At 41.3% G+C, this 20,675-nt stretch overlaps 1 protein-coding gene across 4 annotated transcripts in view; it reads left to right on the top strand.

Annotated features, from left to right (window-relative positions):
* Positions 1-20,675, top strand: part of LOC127417196 (fibrillin-1-like) — a 105,630-nt gene that overhangs the window by 35,897 nt on the left and 49,058 nt on the right. For 2 of the 4 annotated variants that reach the window (XM_051657031.1, XM_051657030.1), the window contains exons 9-26: positions 1,458-1,583; positions 2,881-3,033; positions 6,615-6,821; positions 7,007-7,153; positions 7,240-7,359; positions 7,847-7,972; positions 8,281-8,403; positions 9,012-9,134; positions 9,618-9,770; positions 10,872-10,925; positions 12,005-12,130; positions 15,603-15,728; positions 16,114-16,233; positions 16,420-16,557; positions 16,908-16,958; positions 17,072-17,197; positions 17,323-17,550; positions 20,548-20,673. In XM_051657031.1, the coding sequence (XP_051512991.1) occupies positions 1,458-1,583; positions 2,881-3,033; positions 6,615-6,821; positions 7,007-7,153; positions 7,240-7,359; positions 7,847-7,972; positions 8,281-8,403; positions 9,012-9,134; positions 9,618-9,770; positions 10,872-10,925; positions 12,005-12,130; positions 15,603-15,728; positions 16,114-16,233; positions 16,420-16,557; positions 16,908-16,958; positions 17,072-17,197; positions 17,323-17,550; positions 20,548-20,673 (2,373 nt within the window). Of the gene's footprint in view, positions 1-1,457; positions 1,584-2,880; positions 3,034-6,614; positions 6,822-7,006; positions 7,154-7,239; positions 7,360-7,846; positions 7,973-8,280; positions 8,404-9,011; positions 9,135-9,617; positions 9,771-10,871; positions 10,926-12,004; positions 12,131-15,602; positions 15,729-16,113; positions 16,234-16,419; positions 16,558-16,907; positions 16,959-17,071; positions 17,198-17,322; positions 17,551-20,547; positions 20,674-20,675 lie in introns of those variants that run through there. The other 2 variants (XR_007893235.1, XM_051657032.1) reach the window with 2 other exon arrangements.

Genomic DNA, 20,675 nt, shown 5'->3' with positions numbered 1-20,675 from the left:
AACTTTGTGTACCCTTCCTCAACCTAAGCAAAAGCTCCATTCTTCACCACAATGGTAACCCTGCATAACAGAATCAGTTCTAAATCCCAAAACAACTGAACATTAAACAATATCAAGTCTTCCCCTTTAATCATCTTATTCAAAAATACATAAATTAACACTTAATTTCAAAAATATATAAATTAACACTTAATTTCAACATTTTTACTCTTCGCATCAAGTCCCATGCAAAGCATGCTGGGAGCTACAAATCCCCTGCCCAGTTTAAGTTATGTTAACAAAAAGTATTCATGTAGTCCAAACACAAATGGATTAAGTCAATTTAAATTTAATAAAAATGATGTAGATTGAAAGCAATGAAATTAAGTTGTGAAATTTTTTTCAAGCATTTTGATGCATTACTAGATTTTAATTAAGTAAAAATATTTTTGTGTTGTTGTTGAGCATACTTGATTGGTTCACATTCACCCTACATAATTTAATCTAGTAGAATGAACATTTTAGAGAATTACATTAATTGAAAGCAAAAAAAAAAAAAAATATAAGATAAGAAACAAGTTTAGAAGAGGAACACAATTTTTATGTGTAGATCACAAATATAATGTAGTAAATCGGGCAACCTGCATTGTTCCGTTTTTTCAGTGTAGTGTGCTATAATAAAGTATCCTAAGGCCATACAATAGTGCTGCTTGAGGAACAGAACACATCGAAGTTGTTATTCAGAAAAATACTCAAATGGGTTTCAAAAAACCTAAAGGTGATTAGATGTTGACAGAATTTTCATTATTGGCTGAACTATCCCTTTAAAAGGATAGTTCACCTAAAAATTAAAATTCTCTCATTATTTACTCACTCTCATGATTAGGGCTGAAACTATTAGTCGACGTTATTGACAACATCGATAATAAAAAATTGTTGACAAACATTTTCGTTGTCGAATAGTCGTTTGATGTCATTTAACGTAACATGAGATCATATGAAACTCTGATGGCACGCGAGAGCAGCACTGCAGCTAGCGCCTGATTGAGGAGAGGAAGAAAACACAGCTCACAGTCCAGATGTACTCTAAACTTTCACAGCTTCAGGTGATGTGTATCGCAAAGTATGAGGAATTATACAAAAATACAAAATAAGTGCATACAGAAGCACTCTCGTTGGGAAATAAAGCAGAGCCGGAGCTGCCGCTCTGCTGAAGCAAAACTCGCATGTCAGAACATTAAAGGAAAAACCCAGACGTTATATCTTTAATGCATCCTTTATTAAATCCAAATAATAAGGAAGCAGGTCTTGTAATTAATTACAAACTCCAAAACTGTCTTTTCTCTGTGCAGTCAGAGTCTCGTGAAGTTTTCCGATCTAAAGTGGAGAGATTGAAACACTTCACCAGAACACATTTGAAGATATGCAAGGTTTCTTGTGGTTAAGCTGATGTTGTTTGATGTTTTCTTCTCTCTCAGACATTGATGAGTGCTCTCTTATCCGGGGAATCTGTAACGGAGGTCAGTGTTCCAACACTATTGGCAGCTACTATTGCAGGTGTCCTGTTGGGTTTGACACATCGCCTGACGGATCGCACTGCATTGGTAAGTGTGGATTTTATTTTCAACAACTCAGACTGTCTGACTGTCATAATCAAATCACCAAAGCGTGAGTTCTTATATCAGTTTAACTAGCTGTAACCTCTCAATACATCCTTTTCCAAACTGTTTCCTGTCTCACAGAAACTCTCGTCCTGTATGTTTTCTGTTGTAGAGGACGTGTTTCCTCTTTGGTGTGTGTTTGACTTTCCTCTCTGTGTGGAAATGAGTGTGAGACAGCTGCGTGTTACTCTGAGCAGAGTGAAAGATTTATGTAAAAAAAATACTCTTATTTTACTTTTTAGCATTCACAGTTAAGTCAACGTGAAATAAAAATTGACCCTAAGTACCCTCTTAAAACACGTTCCTGGATTATTGTGAATGATTAATCTGTACACTTTATTCCAAAGGAGAAAAATGTTTGTCTTTGTGATCTTTCTGAATTTTATTCAGAATTTAAGTTATTTTCCAAAATAAATGCATTACAGTTGGGTTACATCAGTGGTTCCCAAAGTGTGAGGTGTGCCCCCAAACTCATGTGTACTATTTTAATTTGAAAACTTTTTGATTAGTAAAGGGGGGCTTGACTGAAAAGATTTGGGAACCACTGGGTTACATGGTGGAGATGATTTGGAGGGTGAACTTGACCTTCTGCCTCCACGTCCTGTTTTAAAAGTCCTTCACAAATGTGGTTGCTGGTGGGGTTTCAAGAGGGGAGTAGTCCTCCACTATCCACTGCAGACTCACATTCAGCTCTGACTCCATTCTGGTACGAAACACCCACTTTTTTACCATTCAGTCCATTCCTGATGAATAAAATCAAGTCCTGTCCTACATTTTTTTTTTTCATTGAATATCCTGTTTCACTCAGAAATATTTCACATTATGGAAGTGAAATGGGTTGTGAATGCCTTTTCATGTTAAATTTAAGCAACTCCATACATTTGTAAAGTTGTTTGCCATACCAATAAAACTGATGAAACTGAGAAAATAAAATGAATAGATCTGCTTTCTCATGCCTTTAGAGAAGGAAGCACTCTCTCTCTGTCAGTCTGTCTATGAAAAGTGGGTCAGTGGTCTTCAGCTGATGTCTCTTGGCTTTAGTCAGTGCTTTAGGAGAGTGTTTTTATGGAAGGAATGAGTGCTATGACTCTATCCACTCCAAACTGTTCCTGAGCCAAACATCCTCCTCATTGCTCAGCCCTCTCTCTCTCTCTCACGTTTCCAGAGACTGTAGAGGCATCATCATCATAAGTTACTGAGTTGTAAGACAATGGGTGTGTGTGTTTCATATCTACTGTAGATGCCCGAACGGGGTTCTGCTATGCCAACATCGTCAATGGACGCTGTGCCAACCTGCTGTCCCAGCGCATGTCTAAGAATCAGTGTTGCTGTGAAAACAGAGGCTGTTGGTCCAGTAATACAGTCCCAGAGATGTGTCCGATCCGCGGAACAGGTATCACTACACAACCAACTTTACCGTCCTGTAGAGACACTGTTGGTGTAAAAAGCTTTAAAAGGTTTTCCTCGATCTTTTGAGAAATTAAGAAAGTGTTCATTATGATATAAAAACTTACTAGAAGTTTCAGAACTCAGAATTTCCTCTGCAGTCCACCAAGAGCATTTATTGAAACTAAATCTCAGAAATGATACCGTTCCTTTGTATGAATATCGTGGTGTGGCATCATGCCTGGTGTGGACAGACAGATTGCTTGTCACTGGAATTTTATTGCATTGCGTCTGGTCAGGATAAGGTGTTAAGCCGGTGCTACACTAGCAGACTCCAAACAACTCGATTTTGGCCGAGGGTGTTAGGATGTGATTCATCAAGTAACTTTACCTTGTGAAAGTGTGTGATCGTGTATTTATCCCTTCGAGGCTTGTTGTAGAAGTGTATGTCCATATGCAACGTTCAGTGAGTAAAGAAATTACATTCAATTGACCCTTCGATAAGCCCCAACTTAAAAGCGCTTCTGACCAATCCTGTCTTAGCAACTGTTGCCCTGCCGCCATTACTCTGACACGCGTTTGCTATTTTCCAATCACAGCCTATAAGTAATGTGTTTTTGAATACTTTTAAATGGAATTTTATAAAAAAAATAAATAAAAAAAAAGTAAAACACGTTGTTGCCAGTTTGTAATGCATTTGTAATAGTGACATAAATTATCCAGAGAGGATACCCGCAGTGTTTTTCTTTCTTTTTTTAAATAAATTTGGAGAAGACCATGTTATGAATTAAACTGTGTCAGCCCTCATTACCAAATGAACATATAACATCTGCAACAACACCTACATTTACTCCAAGGTAAATTAAAGCTAACAACTGAACGTTAATTAATTTATGCATTGATTCAAATCATAGTAAATCGACAGTAAATAAACAGTTCGCAGCATCAAAATGAGTGTGTTATGAGACGTTATTTACTTGCGCAGATGTTATCAGGTGTGTAATTGCTATTAAATGACGTTTTTCTCTTTTCAAGTGACTGTAATAATCGTTTGCCTTGATTCTGATTCACAGTCTCCAGAGTTTTTAATAAAATTACTGTGTAATTTAAATTAAAAAAATATTAAAAAAAACTTCAGATTAATATGCATTACAATGCATCTTCATACCAGCCCACGTAAAAAATATTATCCATTCTGTTTATTTTGCCGAAAACAGCGTAGTTCACGGCAATCTCCCATTCATTCCAGTGGGGAGTTCTGCAGAGCGAGCAACCGTAACCAAGGTGGGTGGAGCTTAGCGAAGGGTCAGTTAAAACAGACTGTTGTGTCTCTGCTTTCTGATTTCATTTTAGTGTAGGACAAAAATGCAGGAAAAACGCTTGGTGTCAGAATCACTATGGATTGCAATCAGTGTTTGTGATAAAAGAGGCTGTGAGTGTGATTGCAGATGAAAACCTTCAGATCAGCTTGACGTCTTAACGGTTCTTTAGTAAAGCACAATCTTATTGGTCACTTGATGAGAACACAAGACCCCGCCTCGGCGAAAGAACGATATTATAAAGCAAGCTCGATGTGCTTTTTCAGTTTTTGAAGCCATTAACTCAGCAGGGAGTTCCAAGGTTCAAGGGATTCACGACCTCCCGCTGGCAGACACTAATGCACGCTTCTTTTCTCAATGAAGATCACACCTGAAAATGGCCAGAAAATTCAGCTAGTCTGGCGCTGGCTTTACTGATGTCAGACAGATTTGGACATGACCGTTCATATTTACACGTCGTTACACCTAGTGGTTGATCAGAAACTTGGATTGTGAAGTCACAGTGAGGTATTAAGGTGGATACTATTATTGCTAAACACCAAAAGAACTAATGATAAAATGTGTAAAATGCGGTAAAGTCAAACCTTGTGCTGTTCCTAGTTGTGTGTAGCACCTGCCGCTATGCGTATCCTTTTGAAGAATTCAGACTGGTCTCATGAACATTACGTGGCAACATTTATGCAAAACAAAATTACATGCATTAATATACCTTTGCCTGCAGTTTCCCAGTAAAGTATTCAGCGGGGGGCAACAGAAGCGAGTGAAATAGTGTCATAATCAGACATGGTTTTTAAGGTGAATATTAGATGGATGTTTTAATGAAACTTTAAAACTAAAACTTTAACCTAAACCTAACCAATACTGTCCTAAAATCAAATAAGAGGTAGACACAAAACAGACATCCTTACCCTTAACCAATGCCTAAACCTTACCGATAGTGTCCAAAAACAAAATGAGAAATGAAAAGCACATTTTCTGAAGCAACCATGTCTCCTCGTGTGCTTCTATGACACTTTCATCCCAAGTGTCAACTTGTCTGGTCTTGAACTCTGTACTTCAGAGTCCAAAGTCCAACACTCTATGAGGTGAGCTACTGGGGAATCTAATCACATTGGAATAAGTGGGTTAATGTAGGTGAGTGTGTAATACAAGCGTTAAAAAGTACAGTTTTTACCATTATAGTAAAAGTATTTCGATATCATAACATAGCTGTGTTAGTGTTAGTGAAAGAGAAAAAAAATAAGTGTTTATGATGTCATAATCAGCCACTGTAGTAGTGATTTGTGTGAAAGTGAATAAAATGCACAGTTGTTGTAGCGCCTATAGTGTTAATTACACCAGGAAACTGTGAAGAAACAGAATTCGGCAAGTAAGAGGCAGTCTGCAAACAAATTCTGTTATAGTAACGTTCATTCTATGAGACAAGTTTGGAAGAATTCTAACCTTAGAAACAAGCAGCTGAAGTATTTTTAACAAGATCCCTGATCATTCTAGTCTGATCTTCATAGTTTGAACAGCACATTTTAGCACTGATTGTTTGTGTGTGAGCATAGCAAAATGCTGTTTCTCATTTCACATTTGAAGAGAGTGTTTACATAAAAGTACAGCACAAAAAATGTCCAGTTTAATTCTGAGGGTCAGAGAGAGGGTGAAAAACTTTTTTTTTTGTTTGTTTTTTTCTCCCAATTTGGAATGCCCAATTCCCAATGTGCTTTTTAAGTCCTCGTGGTCGCGTAGTGATTCGCCTCAGTCCGGGTGGCGGAGGACAAATCCCAGTTGCCTCTGCGTCTGAGACCATCAACCTGCACATCTTATCACGTGGCTTGTTGAGCACATTGCCACGGAGACATAGCGCGTGTGGAGGCTTCACGCCATCCACCACGGCAACCATGCTCAACTCACCACGCGCCCCACTGAGAGCGAACCACATTATAGCGACCACGAGGAGTTTACCCCATGTGACTCTACCCTCACTAGCAACCGGGCCAATTTGGTTACTTAGGAGACCTGGCTGGAGTCACTCAGCACACCCTGGGAATCGAACTAGTGAACTCCAGGGGTGGTAGCCAGGATCTTTTACCACTGAGCTACCCAGGCCCCCAAGGGTGAACAATTCTTATAAAAAACCTTTACTAACATTATAAGTGGACCTCAAAGTGTGACATGACCCTTTAAAGTATAAGAGCATCAGTCCTGCTTATGATAAAGGTTGTTTTTTCCATAAATGAAGAGTATTGAGTGATGTCAGCACTATTCTTTCTCTTTATAGAGGAGTATCAAAGACTCTGTCTGATTGGTCACACGGTGCCTGATCCAGATCGTTCAGGTCCAGGTTCAGGCCCAAGTTCTCCAGAAGACCCACGTGAGCCGTACCCGCGAGAGCCGTACCCTCGTGAGCCATATCCACGTGAACCATACCCACGAGACCCTGGACCACCCACACCTGTGGGCCTGCCAACAATCACCTTCAGGCCTAGTAATACACATACACCTACACCTACGCAAATACACTGTCACTCTACTGAAAAATGTAGTTAAATTAGTAGTGTCACTACTTCTAGTTAGTTACTTAGAGGCTGCCATAGGTTCTTTTACTCATTTTAATACACTCTTTCACTTTCTCTCTCTCTCTCTCTCTCTCTCTCTCTCGCTCTCTGTCAGTCATCTTGCCTCAGAACGTGTCTGTCATAAATATGTGCGAGGCATTTCATAATCTGTGTATTAATGGCCGCTGTGTGCCTACACCGGGAAGTTACCGCTGCGAGTGTAACATGGGCTTCAAACTGGATAGCCGCAGGGAGTGCATCGGTCAGTGTGTCATTATATCACAGTCATGTCAAACTGATGTGTGTGTTTCGGCATAAGACGTTAATATGTGTTCTATGTGTATTCAGATGATAACGAGTGTGAACGCAGCCCGTGTGTGAACGGAGAGTGTGTGAACACACACGGCTCCTATTACTGCCAGTGTCCCGCTGGATTCCAGAGCACTGCAACCAGAACCGAGTGTAGAGGTAACAAAACTTAACTACATTTACATTTCCTGAAGGTAATTGCAGTGCTTGTTAGGCAGCAGTAGTGTAAGTGTTTTAGATAAGTTTAGGTCTTGTTTTCTGTCAGCTGCATGGAAGAATCAACACATAATCACTGTGTAGTTTAAAGACAGATATAAATGGTTAAATATATGCAAGGAAGACGAGACTAATCACAACTCAATATGCAAATAGGTGTTCTGTATGAAAGTAGACCAGCGCTAATGTTGCAATGACATTTTCACTGTCGGATACATTTTAAATGCACGTTCTATCTGTGTACTGTAAGTCAATGGAAGATTGTCAAAACTTCAATCTTACATTTTTTTTAATGTAAAGTTTATACAGTAAATCAAATAGAGATAGATTTGGATTTAGATAGATTTCGTTTAAATGGAGTCTCAATTTTAGAACAAACCTAAACAAGAATGTTTGAAGAATCCTCAGGTCTTCTGTGCATTGTCTTTAGATCTGGATGAATGTGTGGCCAACGGTCGCATCTGTAACAATGGCAGGTGTGTGAATACAGAAGGCAGTTTCCACTGTGTATGTAACGCTGGCTTTGAGATCTCTCCTGATGGCAGAAACTGCAAAGGTGAGACATGCAGCACACAACGCACTTCAGTTAAATTGATTCAAATATGAGAAACATTTCCACCAATAGATGAACAGACATGAAAGATTGGTTGGAACAAGAATCAGAAATGATCATTATATTCTGTTCTAGGTCTGTTCGACTATAAATATACCCTCATAATGTTAGAAATACCCTAAAAAGTGGATTCCGGGGACAAATGTTACCCCCTTAAAAAGTTGAAACTGGGTTGATTGCAAGGGCAGAGTCTTAGTGGAAAGAGAGGAAATGTTTTAAATGTGTTGGTTTGTTGTATGTGTGTGTTTCAGACACTGATGAGTGTTTGATTAGGAACATATGTTTGAATGGGATGTGTATTAATGAAGACGGCAGCTTCAAATGCATCTGTAAACCAGGATACTTACTGGACGGTACTGAACGATTCTGTGTGGGTGAGTGAGGTTACACACACACACCCTACACACTACACACACACACACACACACACTAACTCTTCTTGATTCACTGAAATCATGCGTATGATGTATTTGCTCATTAGTGATTTGTATAGTCTCAAGAGAAATTAGTCTAGAACACAGGAAACCATTCACACACTCTGTTAGGAGTTGATCACACTGATAACACTTGAGCTCTGGGAAGGAAAGAGAACATTTTTGTCTGAGACCAGATGGATTATGGATAATATTTTGGATCTTATGGTAAAGGAATGGTTCACCCAAAAATGAAAATTCTGTCACCATTTACTTACCTTCATTTCAAACTTATACTTAGACTTTCTTTCTTCTGTGGAACACAAAAGGAGATATTTAGTAGAGTGTTCACGCTGCTCTTTTCAATACAATGAGCATACAGTGACCAGGGGCTTTTGTGTTCCACAGAGGAAAGAAAGTCTAAGTATAAGTTTGAAACGAAGGTAAGTAAATGGTGACAGAATTGTCATTTTGGGTGAACTATTTCTTTAAGTTGTTTGTTAGTGATTTTTTTAAGGTTTTCCATTTCAAGTGACAAATGTTTTTGTGTGTGTATGTGTGTGCATCAGATGTGGATGAGTGTGAGGTTCCTGGTATGTGTATGAATGGTCACTGTGTGAACACGGAGGGCTCGTTCAGGTGTGAGTGTATGCCGGGACTGGCTGTTGGGCTGGACGGACGCGTCTGTGTAGGTGAGTGTGACGCACACATGTTTCAGTACATACAACAGACTTTGACTGTTTTTATACACAGCTGATTAGAATGACTTTAGACTAACACAAACCATAACTTTAAAAAACTTTCTGCTGTTGCATTTTTAGAATTTAAAAAAGCATAATTTACATTTTTATAAATGAGGACCTCCCAAATGTCTCTAAAGTGAAATTCTGTCAGATTTAGCTCACCTATGGGGACAAATTAGTCCTCAAACTATGCTTAAATACATGTACTTTATTGGTTATAGTCTCTGTATTAAGTTCCTCTGCACATTCTCTTCATTCAGATTCTTTACGATCTTACTTTTGTTTATTGTTTTGAGTGTTGAAATGTTGCTCTGCACTCGTTCAATTGCTGTTTATTACAACAAATTCATTTAATTTAGCTCGACTGTTGTTGTTGTTGACTGTGATGGCGAGGAAGTTTTTCTGTGTTTTGTGGGTTTTTGTCTCTGGCAGACACACACATGCGCAGCACATGTTACGGAGGTTATAAACGGGGTCAGTGTGTGCGACCATTCTTCGGGGCTGTCACCAAATCAGAATGCTGCTGTGCCAACGTGGAGTACGCATTTGGAGAACCATGCCAACCGTGCCCTCCCCTGAACTCAGGTACACACACCCCACACCTAAAAATGTCTTTATATTAGATAATACAATTTCAGATTAATGCTCCGTTCACACTGTCATTGTCGCTTGATGTCGCTAGTCCTTGCACTGTACAGTATGTCGCTTGTGGGTGTTCCTTCTGATGTTGCTCTAACATTATTGGTGGACTGCACAACTAGCCATACCTTTTGAAATTCTGATTAAAGATGACATGTACTGCTGTTAAAACTAAGATGTTCTAATTTGATAAGGAATCAGTTCTCTTGCCTCTAAAAATGAAAAATTTGCAGGGGAGAGTGCTTTTATATAACCTGCAGCAGTGCTTGATGCATCATGTCATGAACAAGATTAAAGGGATAATTCACCCAAAATTAAAATTCTTTCATCATTTACTCACCCTCATGCCATCCTAGATGTGTACGACTTTCTTTCTGCTGCTGAACACAAATAAAGATTTTTAGAAGAATATCTCAGCTCTATAGGTCCATACAATGCAAGTGAATGGTGATCAGACCTTTGTAGCTCCAAAAATCACATAAGGAAACATAGAAGTAATCCATACGACTCCTGTGGTTAAATCAAATTTGTTTTACTCTAAATCTCCACTTTCACTTTTACATCTGAACGTCACATGTGTTGCCAGTTTAGTTTCACTTTCACATCTGAAAGTGAAAGTTAAAGTGGAGATTTAGAGTAAAAAAGGGCTTAAATATTGAACTGTTTCTCAGCCACACCTATTATATTACTTCTGAAGACATGGATTTAACCACTGGAGTAGTATGGATTACTTTTAAGCTGCCTTTATGTGATTTTTGGAGCTTTAAATGTCTGATCACCATTCACTTGCATTGTACGGAGCAACTGAGCTGAAATATTCTTCTAAAAATGAAAGAAAGTCCTACACATCTGGGATGGCATGAGGGTGAGTAAATGATGAGAGAATTTTAATTTGTGGGTGAACTATGTGTCTCTTTGTCACTGCATGCCACTGCAGGTGTGAATGAGGCATAAGTGTGATTTATTTAAAAGAAAGTTAGCATGCACACTTTTCAAGCAAAACATTTGAGAAAACTGTGTATATGTATGTGTGTCCATGTTTTCCAGCTGAATTCTCAGCTCTGTGCAGCCACGGCCTTGGAACTACAACCGGTGGCAGAGGTACAGGCACAGGCACATCGTGTCTACAGTCATACATTCACTAGGGCTAAGCAATAAGAAGATGTAATCATATATCGAAGATGTCTGACAAGTACTCCGATGCCGATTGTGACCATTATTGACTGATCATAATCGACAGTGTCGGGAAATGACAAACCATGGAGCTGGGAAGTTACCAAATATAATAGCAGCCCAATATTATAAGCATTTACATTTATTTTATTTTTTTGCAGCGTTTTACATACTAATCCAATTATTAAAAAGATGATTGCATTACAGAGTTAAGAGGCCAGTTGTGTCTATTTTCACTTTGGACATGTTTTCTGAATAACATGAAACACTTCCCATAGCATTTATATCCTATACTTTAGACATGAATTGCAACAAATACACTGTGGCTTAGCTACTAGATAAAAAAAAAAACAAAGAAATACAATATGTTGGGAAAAGATGATATTATGAAATGTTGTTCAGGCAAAATGTATGATAATGCTTAGAAAATAATTAGAGTTAAACTCAAACCCTATCGCTATCTTGTGACAGCAACTCAGTGTCAGTCATAGTTTTACTCTTTTGACGAAAATGTCCTTTTAATTTAGTCAGTATTTTGTCATGTGTTATTCATTCATTTTAGTGAATTTTGAAATGGTATATAATTTTAATGAACAAATTTTTTTGTTGACAATGTGCAAAATTACATATCAAAGCATTAAACAAATATCTGAAAAATTAATAAAACCTTTTTTCACATTTAAACGTATAAAATTATAAAATGTTCATATAATATACATTATTAAAATGTTATAATAAAAGGTATGTAATTAATACAAATATATAAATATAAGCATTTATAATAAAATATATAAATTTATATCTATTATAATTTGCCTAAAGAAAATGTTTTTGTCTAAAGTTTGTTTTTGTACCATAAAGAATTTTTTGCATTATCACAATTTGCATTTTACATTTCTTATGAGTTAAATGTGAAATGCACATTCACACAGGTATTGTTTATATATTTGTATAATATCCATCTGGCTCAGTGCTGAAATGTCTCTCACTCTCTCTCTCTCTGTCAGATATAAACGAGTGTGCACTGGATCCCGAAATCTGTCAGAACGGTGTTTGTGAGAACATGTTGAGAACATACAAATGTAACTGTAATCTTGGCTTTGAAGTGGACATCACCGGCAAAACCTGCATTGGTCAGTGAATTTGTATCTTGAATCTGTAGATATTATTATTTAAGACAGGAGATGATGAGTTCCCTATCTGTCACTCACTCGACGTTGTGTCAGTTGAGTGACACTAGGGGTTCGCTCTTGAGAGCCCCAATCACCTCTGATTTATTCAGAAAAGGCCAATGAGAATTGGCGAGTGGAATTTGTTGCCACTCTCTGCCCTGGACATACGGGTATAAAAGGAGATAGCGTGCACCACTCATTCATACTTGTTCTTCAGAGCCGAATGCACGCATTGTGTTCGTCCCTTCACCTCACTTCACGTGCTGCTGGATTTAAGGCGCACATCAGCGGTCTCACTCTCGCACGGTCGAGTGTAGTTCACAGGTGTAAAAGATTAATTTCTTAAAAGAGTAATTTCCTCTTAAAGAGCTCGCATAAACAATCTTTTTAAAGATGTCCTTTCGCCTTTGTGCTACTGGGTGGAGCTGTTATCTCTCTCCGTTGGACGGCCACGAAATCTGTCTCGAGTGCTTGGGTCGCCAGCACGCCGAGACAGCATTTGTGGATGGGACATGTTCTCACTGCGAGAATATGCCCATGAGAACGTTGCGGTCACGGCTCTCTTCTTTCTTTGTGAAGCAGAGAGCCACCCTGGCTGCTCTCCAACCTGGTCCGTCCTGTGTTGAAGCACAGGCGGCAGGGGCGGCGAGCACCGTGGGCGATTTGGGGGCGGCTATGGGAGTCTATCCGCCGGCTCAGTCCCCGTGGACCCCCCATCCCCCAGCACGCTCATTCTGAGTTCACAAGCGAGCCAGGCGGTCTGCCTCAGGGCGGATTTAATGTCTTGTTCGGGGCTTGCGATGACGATGAGTTATCGATCACAGCATCGGAGGGTGGGCTGCTGCTTTCAGAAGCGGACAAGTCTACTGAGCTCCCGCTCTCGGGCGGTAGAGCTCAGAACGAAGCGGACGCTGAGTTAGCAGCCGTGCTTGCCCAGGCAGCTGCGAACATCTGGCTTGAGCGGAACCCTCCGCCCTGCCCTGGGCGTTCACGGCTGGACGATTGGTTTCTGGGCTTGGAGCGCGACTCACGGCCACACCCTGCCCCGGTGCCTTTCTTCCTGGAATTGCACGAGGAGCTCACGAAGTCGTGGAAGGCGCCTTTCTCCGCCCGTACATGTTTTGTGTGCTTGTCCATCCTGACTACCCTCGACGGCGGGGTGGCCAAGGGATATGTCTAGCTTAACCATGTAGAGCGCGCTGTGGCGGTGCACCTATGCCCGCAAAGCACAGCCACCTGGAGGAACTGACCAAGGCTCCCCTTCCAAGGCTTGTAAGTTTACTTCGTTATTAATGGCGAAGGCTTACAATGTTGCGGGCCAGGCTGCCTCCACCCTGCACGCCATGGCCATCCTGCAGGTCCACCGGGCGCTTAAAAATCTGCACGAGGGTAGGACCGACCCGGGGCTGATGCAGGAACTGCGCACCGTGACCGACCTCGCTCTACGTGTGATGAAAGTCACGGCGTGCGCCCTGGGTCGAACGAAGTCCACCTTGGTGGTCCAAGAGCGACACCTGTGGCTCAACCTTGCGGAGATGCATGACGCCGAGAAGGCTCACTTTCTTGATGTGCCCGTCTCCCAAGGGGGGCTTTTTCGGTGACACTGTCGAGGACTTTTCCCATCAGTTCTCGACGGTGAAAAAGCAGACAGAGGTCATCAAAAATATCCTGTCATGGCATGGCTCGGCCACCTACAGGCCTCCGGAGTCCCCCACCATCGGAGCCTGCACGCCTGCCTCAGAAAAGAAGATCCTCCCGCAGGAGGACGCCACCGCCTGCCCGTCAGCCGGCCGCTAAGAACCCCGGACTGGCTTTGAAGCGGCCCTGAGACAGGCGACACAGGGATGAGGTTGCTGACACCGACCAGCCTGACCCAAGTGAGTGCACAAGCTCCACTCCTGCCCCTGGGCCAGCACATGGCGAGCACGCCTCCACCTGTAACATCGGTGGGTGCCCACTGGGCCCCGGCACCCAATTCGTTGGTAAAAGAGCAGTTTCCTCACTCCCTGGGTCATTCTCTTGTGCTCAGCCCTCTCGGCCCTTGCTTTCGCGACAGCCAGGCGCTGAAAATATTCTCGGTTAGCGAGTGGGACGCAAGCACCTCGTGTCCCCTTGTTTTCCGTCAGAGGGAAGCCAGCAAACAGGTAAGTTCGGCAGTTCTCGGGGCAGCTCGCCCGCCCCAACCGCCGCCCACCATTGCAGGCCGGCAGAGCAGCATTCCACCCCCGGACGGTCTTCCCGGTGGGGCGTCGGCTCTGCCTCGCCACGAACCACCCACCCCGGGCATGATAAAACCGATCGTTCCTCTGGTGCCATTAGCGCAGAGGCTGGGAGCCTGGTTAGTGCTCTCCGGCCCATCGTGATGGCTTATCAGGATGATCCGTCTTGGCTACGTGATCCAGTTCGCCAGACGCCCGCCCAGGTTTAGTGGCATCCTCTTCACCTCGGTCCGTTCAAGATGCTAACGCAGAAGCGCATCCTGGCGTTAGTGCGATATCAGGATTGTTTCATGGCCATCGACCTGAAGGACGCGTACTTCCATGTGACGATCCTTCCTCGACTGTTTCTTCGGTTTGCCTTCAAGGGGCGAGAGTACAAGATCCTCCCCTTCGGTCTGTCCCTGTCCCCTCGCGTCTTTACCAAAGTTGCAGCGGCAGCCCTGGCCCGCTAAGGGACTCTGCTTCAGCCACTGTGGCTGTGTACCCTCTCCTTAGATAGGGTCCTCCCCAGGGGTTTCGTTCCCTATGCGAACTTCCCGGTCAGTAAGTCCATATGAGGTATTCTCCACATGTAAACCTCCCTCCAGGAGAGGGAAGAGCACTTTCCCAGCGCTATTCTATCAGGTGCTCGGTGGGAAATTGCTTAATACAGAAATCAGGAAAGGCCAACGCCTGTAGCCTCCTCTGGTAAGTGCTCTCCTCCCACCCTTAACAGGACCAGGGAAGTGCCTTACCTGACACGCTGGAAGGTCACAACGTGGTCGAGTGCTCGCTACGAGGCACGCAGCAGCTTGCCCGTGTCCACTCCGCCGTACCTCGTGACACAGTTCAGCGCCTGTGGCGTTTAGTATAGGGACCCCTAGTGTCACTACATCGACACAACGTCGAGTGAGTGACAGATAGGGAACGTCTTGGTTACTGATGCTGAACCGACTGCTGATATGGCCAGGACTCTCTCTGCTCCTCAGCACAAATCTGAATGAGTGGTGCACGCTATCTCCTTTTATACCCGTACAAACAGCATGCAAATTCCACTCGCCAATTCTCATTGGCCTTTTCTGAATAAATCAGAGGTGACTGGGGCTCTCAAGAGCGAACCCCTAGTGTCACAACATCGACACAACATTTCGTTCCCTCCATCAGGGAACGGAGGTTACATCAATAACCAAGACGTTTTTTCCCTGATGACAGTGTACTGTATGTGTGTGTTTCAGATGTGGACGAGTGTATGATGAACAGACATCTGTGTGAAAATGGTTTGTGTAGGAACACACCAGGCAGTTTCACATGTCACTGTCCCATGGGCTACGCCTTTCAGCCTGAAACAGAGGTGTGTGAAGGTGGGTCACGTTACAAACACACAACAGTAAAGTTTATATGGTCTACTGTAAGAAATTAATGATATACATTACAGTCAGCCAGCAATAAACCCTGACAGGGTGAATAAGGCAATAAACCCTGACATGGTGAATATGACCCAGCTACTTACCAAATAAATTAATAGACATGTAATATTGATTTGAGTGTAAATTATTTTATTATGTGAGAAGAAAGAGTGTGTGGAGTGATACGACATGAAGCCAGTACAGCTATGCAGGAAATCACTTGCCTGGCACAACAGTCGATTATACAGTTTAGCATCATTATACAAATATTTGACTGATCACAATCAGAGAGAATCTTTCTGTCACTCCTGCTGTTCTGTTTGTGTGTGTTTGTGTTTAGACATTGATGAGTGTTTGACCAATCCATGTGTTAACGCCGAGTGCAAGAACAGTCCAGGGTCGTTTGTATGTTTGTGTTCTACTGGAAGCTCATTGGACAGCTCAGGAACTTTGTGTGTAGGTGAGTAATGCTCAACCGTTCTCTCTTTCTTTCTGTCACACAGCATATTCATCTTTCTATATGATAATATGTCATAATAATAAAGTTTAGTTTTGATTCTTAGCACATGAAAATCTGCGTGTTATACAGATCATACAGGTGTTTGTGATTGGATGTACTTTATATGTGTTGTATGTGTGATTTCAGAGACCACTAAGGGCATGTGTTGGTTGAAGGTGGTAAATGGACAGTGTGAAATCAATATTAATGGAGCGACGCTGAAGTCTCACTGTTGTGCATCAATGGGGGCAGCGTGGGGATCTCCATGTGCCAAGTGTGAACCAGGTGAGATGAACAAAAGGAACTCTCTGCACATTAGGGTTGTTAATGATTAATAATTGTTGATTGCTTGCTATTAATAATTTAGTCGATAGAATAGAATGTTTATCAAGATCTACACATTGTGTCACATTATATTTGGTCTCTTTTTAATCTGGAGCATCTGCTCTGTGTGACTGGCAGATTTCACAAAGTATCAAAATGTTACTGCAGTTACCGCAGACCGCGTAAACACCCTTAACCCCTAACCAGTGATTTGGATTGTGTTGCTATGATGCTGAGACAGTGTTTGTGATCTGGAAATAAAACTGCACTCAGCGTTTTTGATGATCTGAAGTGTAAATATGTGATTTCAGATGCGTTCTGCTCTAAAGGATATGCAAGGACCAAAGGAACAATCTGTGAGGGTAAGAGCTCATGCAAAACTATATTCTGTCTTCACTTACTTTTATGAATCAGTTTGAGCTCTCAGTAAAACACAGAATATTTTTATTTTTTATGTGTGTGTGTTTGTGTGCAGATGTGAATGAGTGTGAAGTGTTCCCTGGTGTGTGTATTAATGGAAAGTGTGTGAACACGGATGGCTCGTTTGTGTGTCAGTGTCCCAGCGGCATGACTGTTGACGCGTCTGGAAGAACCTGTGTCGGTACGTAGACCAGAGAGAATATCATACCAGCTGCTTCTGTTTGATTGTCTTAATTTCTAAGGAAGTATTAGTGAATTGTAGGGTGTGTGTGTGTACTGTAATTGATGTGTGTGTTCATGTTGCAGATCTGCGCACTGAGCTGTGTTACCTTACACACATTGACGAGCGCTGTGCTGCTCCGATTCCCGGAAGGCACCGCGTGGATGCGTGTTGCTGTTCGGTGGGCGTGGCTTGGGGCCCGGAATGTGACGAGTGTCCGGACAAAGGAACGCCAGAATACGCTCAGCTCTGCCCACGGGGTCCTGGATTCTCCCACCGTGGAGACTTGATCAATGGAAAACCCTTCCTCAAAGGTACAAGAGGCAGAGTTAGTTGCTTAAATTATTGTTCTGTGCGTGTATGGAATCCAAGGGCCATACTCAAGAAAATCTTAATATTTTTTTTTTGAAAATTCATAGGATAAATTATATGAAGTGAAATTAACTAAGAACATTCATAAGAATGTTCTGAAGAAGTCTTTTCAGGAATACCAACATATTCATTACTTTTTCTCAAAGGGGTCATGGCATGCATTTTTTAATTATTTAAATCTATTCCTTGAGGTTCACTTATAATATCAGTTTAATTAAGTTTTTGCACAAAATAACAGTCATATATTTGTAAAACATGATAATTTTCCACCCCCATTCTGACCCGCTGTCAGAAATGCTTGGTTTTGCTGCTGCTTATCCTTTAAGACTTGACAGTAAACAGCCACTGTTATGATTGGCTCTGTGCTCTTGACTGACCTGCCCTGCATCCCAATCCAGATCCTATCCGCCCTAAACAGTATCCAAAATTAGAATTAGGGTGTCCTAAATCATAGTATGTGGAAATTAATGTCTCAAAGTATCCCCGATGGTGTACTATTTCCAGTAGATTTTCGAAGTGTGGATCTGTTAGCTGTTGACCGTTATCTTCAGAACTACAATTGTCATACATGAAAAACTACAAACATGGTGATGAGACTGATGGCACATCTTCACTTCATCATGTTTTTACAACATAAAACAACATTAAACGTAACTTGAGTTTGGTTGAACGCTGTGAAGAGAAACCACTTTGTTCTTGCTGTCAATCGAAGATGCTGATCGGCTCATTAAATTGCGAACGATCAAGCGTTTCCATTTACAGTGATCAGAAATGGGTATGTGTGATTAATAATCCCCATCTTACCATCATGGATTCTTTTATGTCCATCTACTGTATTTGTACTGCTGCTTATTTTGGATGCTGTGTGATCTTTAGGGCTTCTTAGAAAGAATAATTTTTTTTTATTATTATTTCTTTTTTTTTTTTTTTATCCCCTTTTCTCCCAATTTGGAATGCCCAATTCCCACTACTTAGTAGGTCCTCATGGTGGCGCGGTTACTCACCTCAATCCAGATGGTGGAGGACAAGTCTCAGTTGCCTCTGCTTCTGAGACAGTCAATCCGCGCATCTTATCACGTGGCTCGTTGTGCATGATACCGCGGAGACTCACAGCATGTGGAGGCTCATGCTACTCTCCGCGATCCACGCGCAACTTACCACGCGACCCATTGAGAGCGAGAACCCCTAATCGAGACCACGAGGAGGTTACCCCATGTGACTCTACCATCGTTGCTTAGGAGACCTGGCTGGAGTCACCCTGGATTCAACTCGCGACTCCAGGGGTGGTAGTCAGTGTCAATACTCGCTGAGCTACCCAGGCCCCCATTCAGAAGTAATCTTTAAGGAAAATTGTCAGCACCATGTCAATTAAAAATGGGAATATCACAAACAGAAAATGAACCAAATTAACACAATTGTCCTCATTTTTTGTCATTTATTGTATCATTGAAATATAGCAGAGGTCAGATTCGCTTTCAAGGGACTGTTGTAATGATGTAAACAGTATGTGATGCTGCCAAAGGAAAAAATAAATAAATAAAGTGATCCAGCACATTGTCATTCAAGTGTTTTGTCTTTCCAACTTGGTATAACATTAAATATAAGTAGATTAATTCTTTAGTTGATGATGAATCTTAAGATCACATTTTTTACTTTAAATATAACTGTTATCCTTGTTATATTTAATCTGCAACACATTGTAAACATCACACATTGAAAACAGATAACGATAGGAAAGAGATAAGTTTGGTTTGCATTAACTACACATCACTACATGCATCTTTATATGAAAACATCGGCGGCTCTCTACACAAAACACCCCGCGACAGATCTTCAACAATGCACTGTTTCTTCTCCAATATGGTAGGAGGCATTATAGGGTATCGTAAATGAAATGCAGTGAAGAATAATGAATGAATAATAGTAAAAATTAAATGAGGAACATGCATGATAACTGTAACAGGATGATTGACAGGTTGTGTACGGTAACAGGATGCACGTAACAATGCGACTAAGAGGTCTTTGATTTTAAGACTCGATTTTATGCTGTGATAGTATGTCCCAAAACTTTCACTCTTTTTTGCTATACACTAAAGAGTAGACACTTTCCATCACAAAAAGTGTGCACACTTTAAGGGCATAGTATAAGTAGGCGAATTGGAAAGCAGCTCTGCTCTCTATTTGCCATCTCACTGCTCACCACTACTGGCCGAGGTGATGAAGTAAACTAGGCATTGATGTGTTTTTGTGGAGGCGATCAGATGCAAATGTCTACCACAGTGTGACATCACAAGGAAGGAAGTAGAGAACGAGTCGTTTTGGCAGCTTAGTTTCAACAAATGCTCTTTTTACAGCGAGGAGGAAGTTTTGAGTTTTGAAACTTACAGTATGTTTTTATAGTACAGTGAACTCTTACATGTGAAAAGATCAAGGTAAATTTTATATCTCATGTCATAACCCCTTTAAGATATAAAAACAAAAATAGTAGCAAAATAGTAGTTAATAAGAATTTTATTCTTAAGAATGTTTTGTGAATCCGACCCCAGGAATTACTCCTACTACCCTATACTCGCAATGGTTAACATAGTGATAATAACCATAGCAGTATTTTAATGCCTCACAACTATAAATCTATTAGAGGCTGACAAAATTTCCAAATCTGTAAATTAGTCAAATGTATTAACACTTACTTATTTGGTTCTATACACACTAGACAGATTTTATGTAAATTCAGTTGCCATTACCTGACATTTTTAATAGCGAATTGGGTTGTAGTATGTTGTTGTCACACCTAAAATGAACTGAGCTCTGTAAACAGAATGATTTAACACTCAGAAGAGGAGTGATAACAGTATACACTGCTCATGCACTCACTCACTCACTCACTCACTCACTCATTCATTCATGTTGACTCATCAATAATCTATGTTTCTCTGCAGATATAAACGAGTGTAAAATGATTCACAGTTTGTGCACCAATGGTCGGTGCAGGAACACCATTGGAAGCTTTCGCTGCAGGTGTGACAGTGGCTTCGCTCTGGATTTTGATGAGAGAAACTGCACAGGT

This window comes from Myxocyprinus asiaticus, chromosome 26 (genome assembly GCF_019703515.2).
Source record: "Myxocyprinus asiaticus isolate MX2 ecotype Aquarium Trade chromosome 26, UBuf_Myxa_2, whole genome shotgun sequence".
Taxonomy (NCBI): Eukaryota; Metazoa; Chordata; class Actinopteri; order Cypriniformes; family Catostomidae; genus Myxocyprinus; species Myxocyprinus asiaticus.
This window is presented reverse-complemented; position numbering and strand designations above follow the sequence as displayed.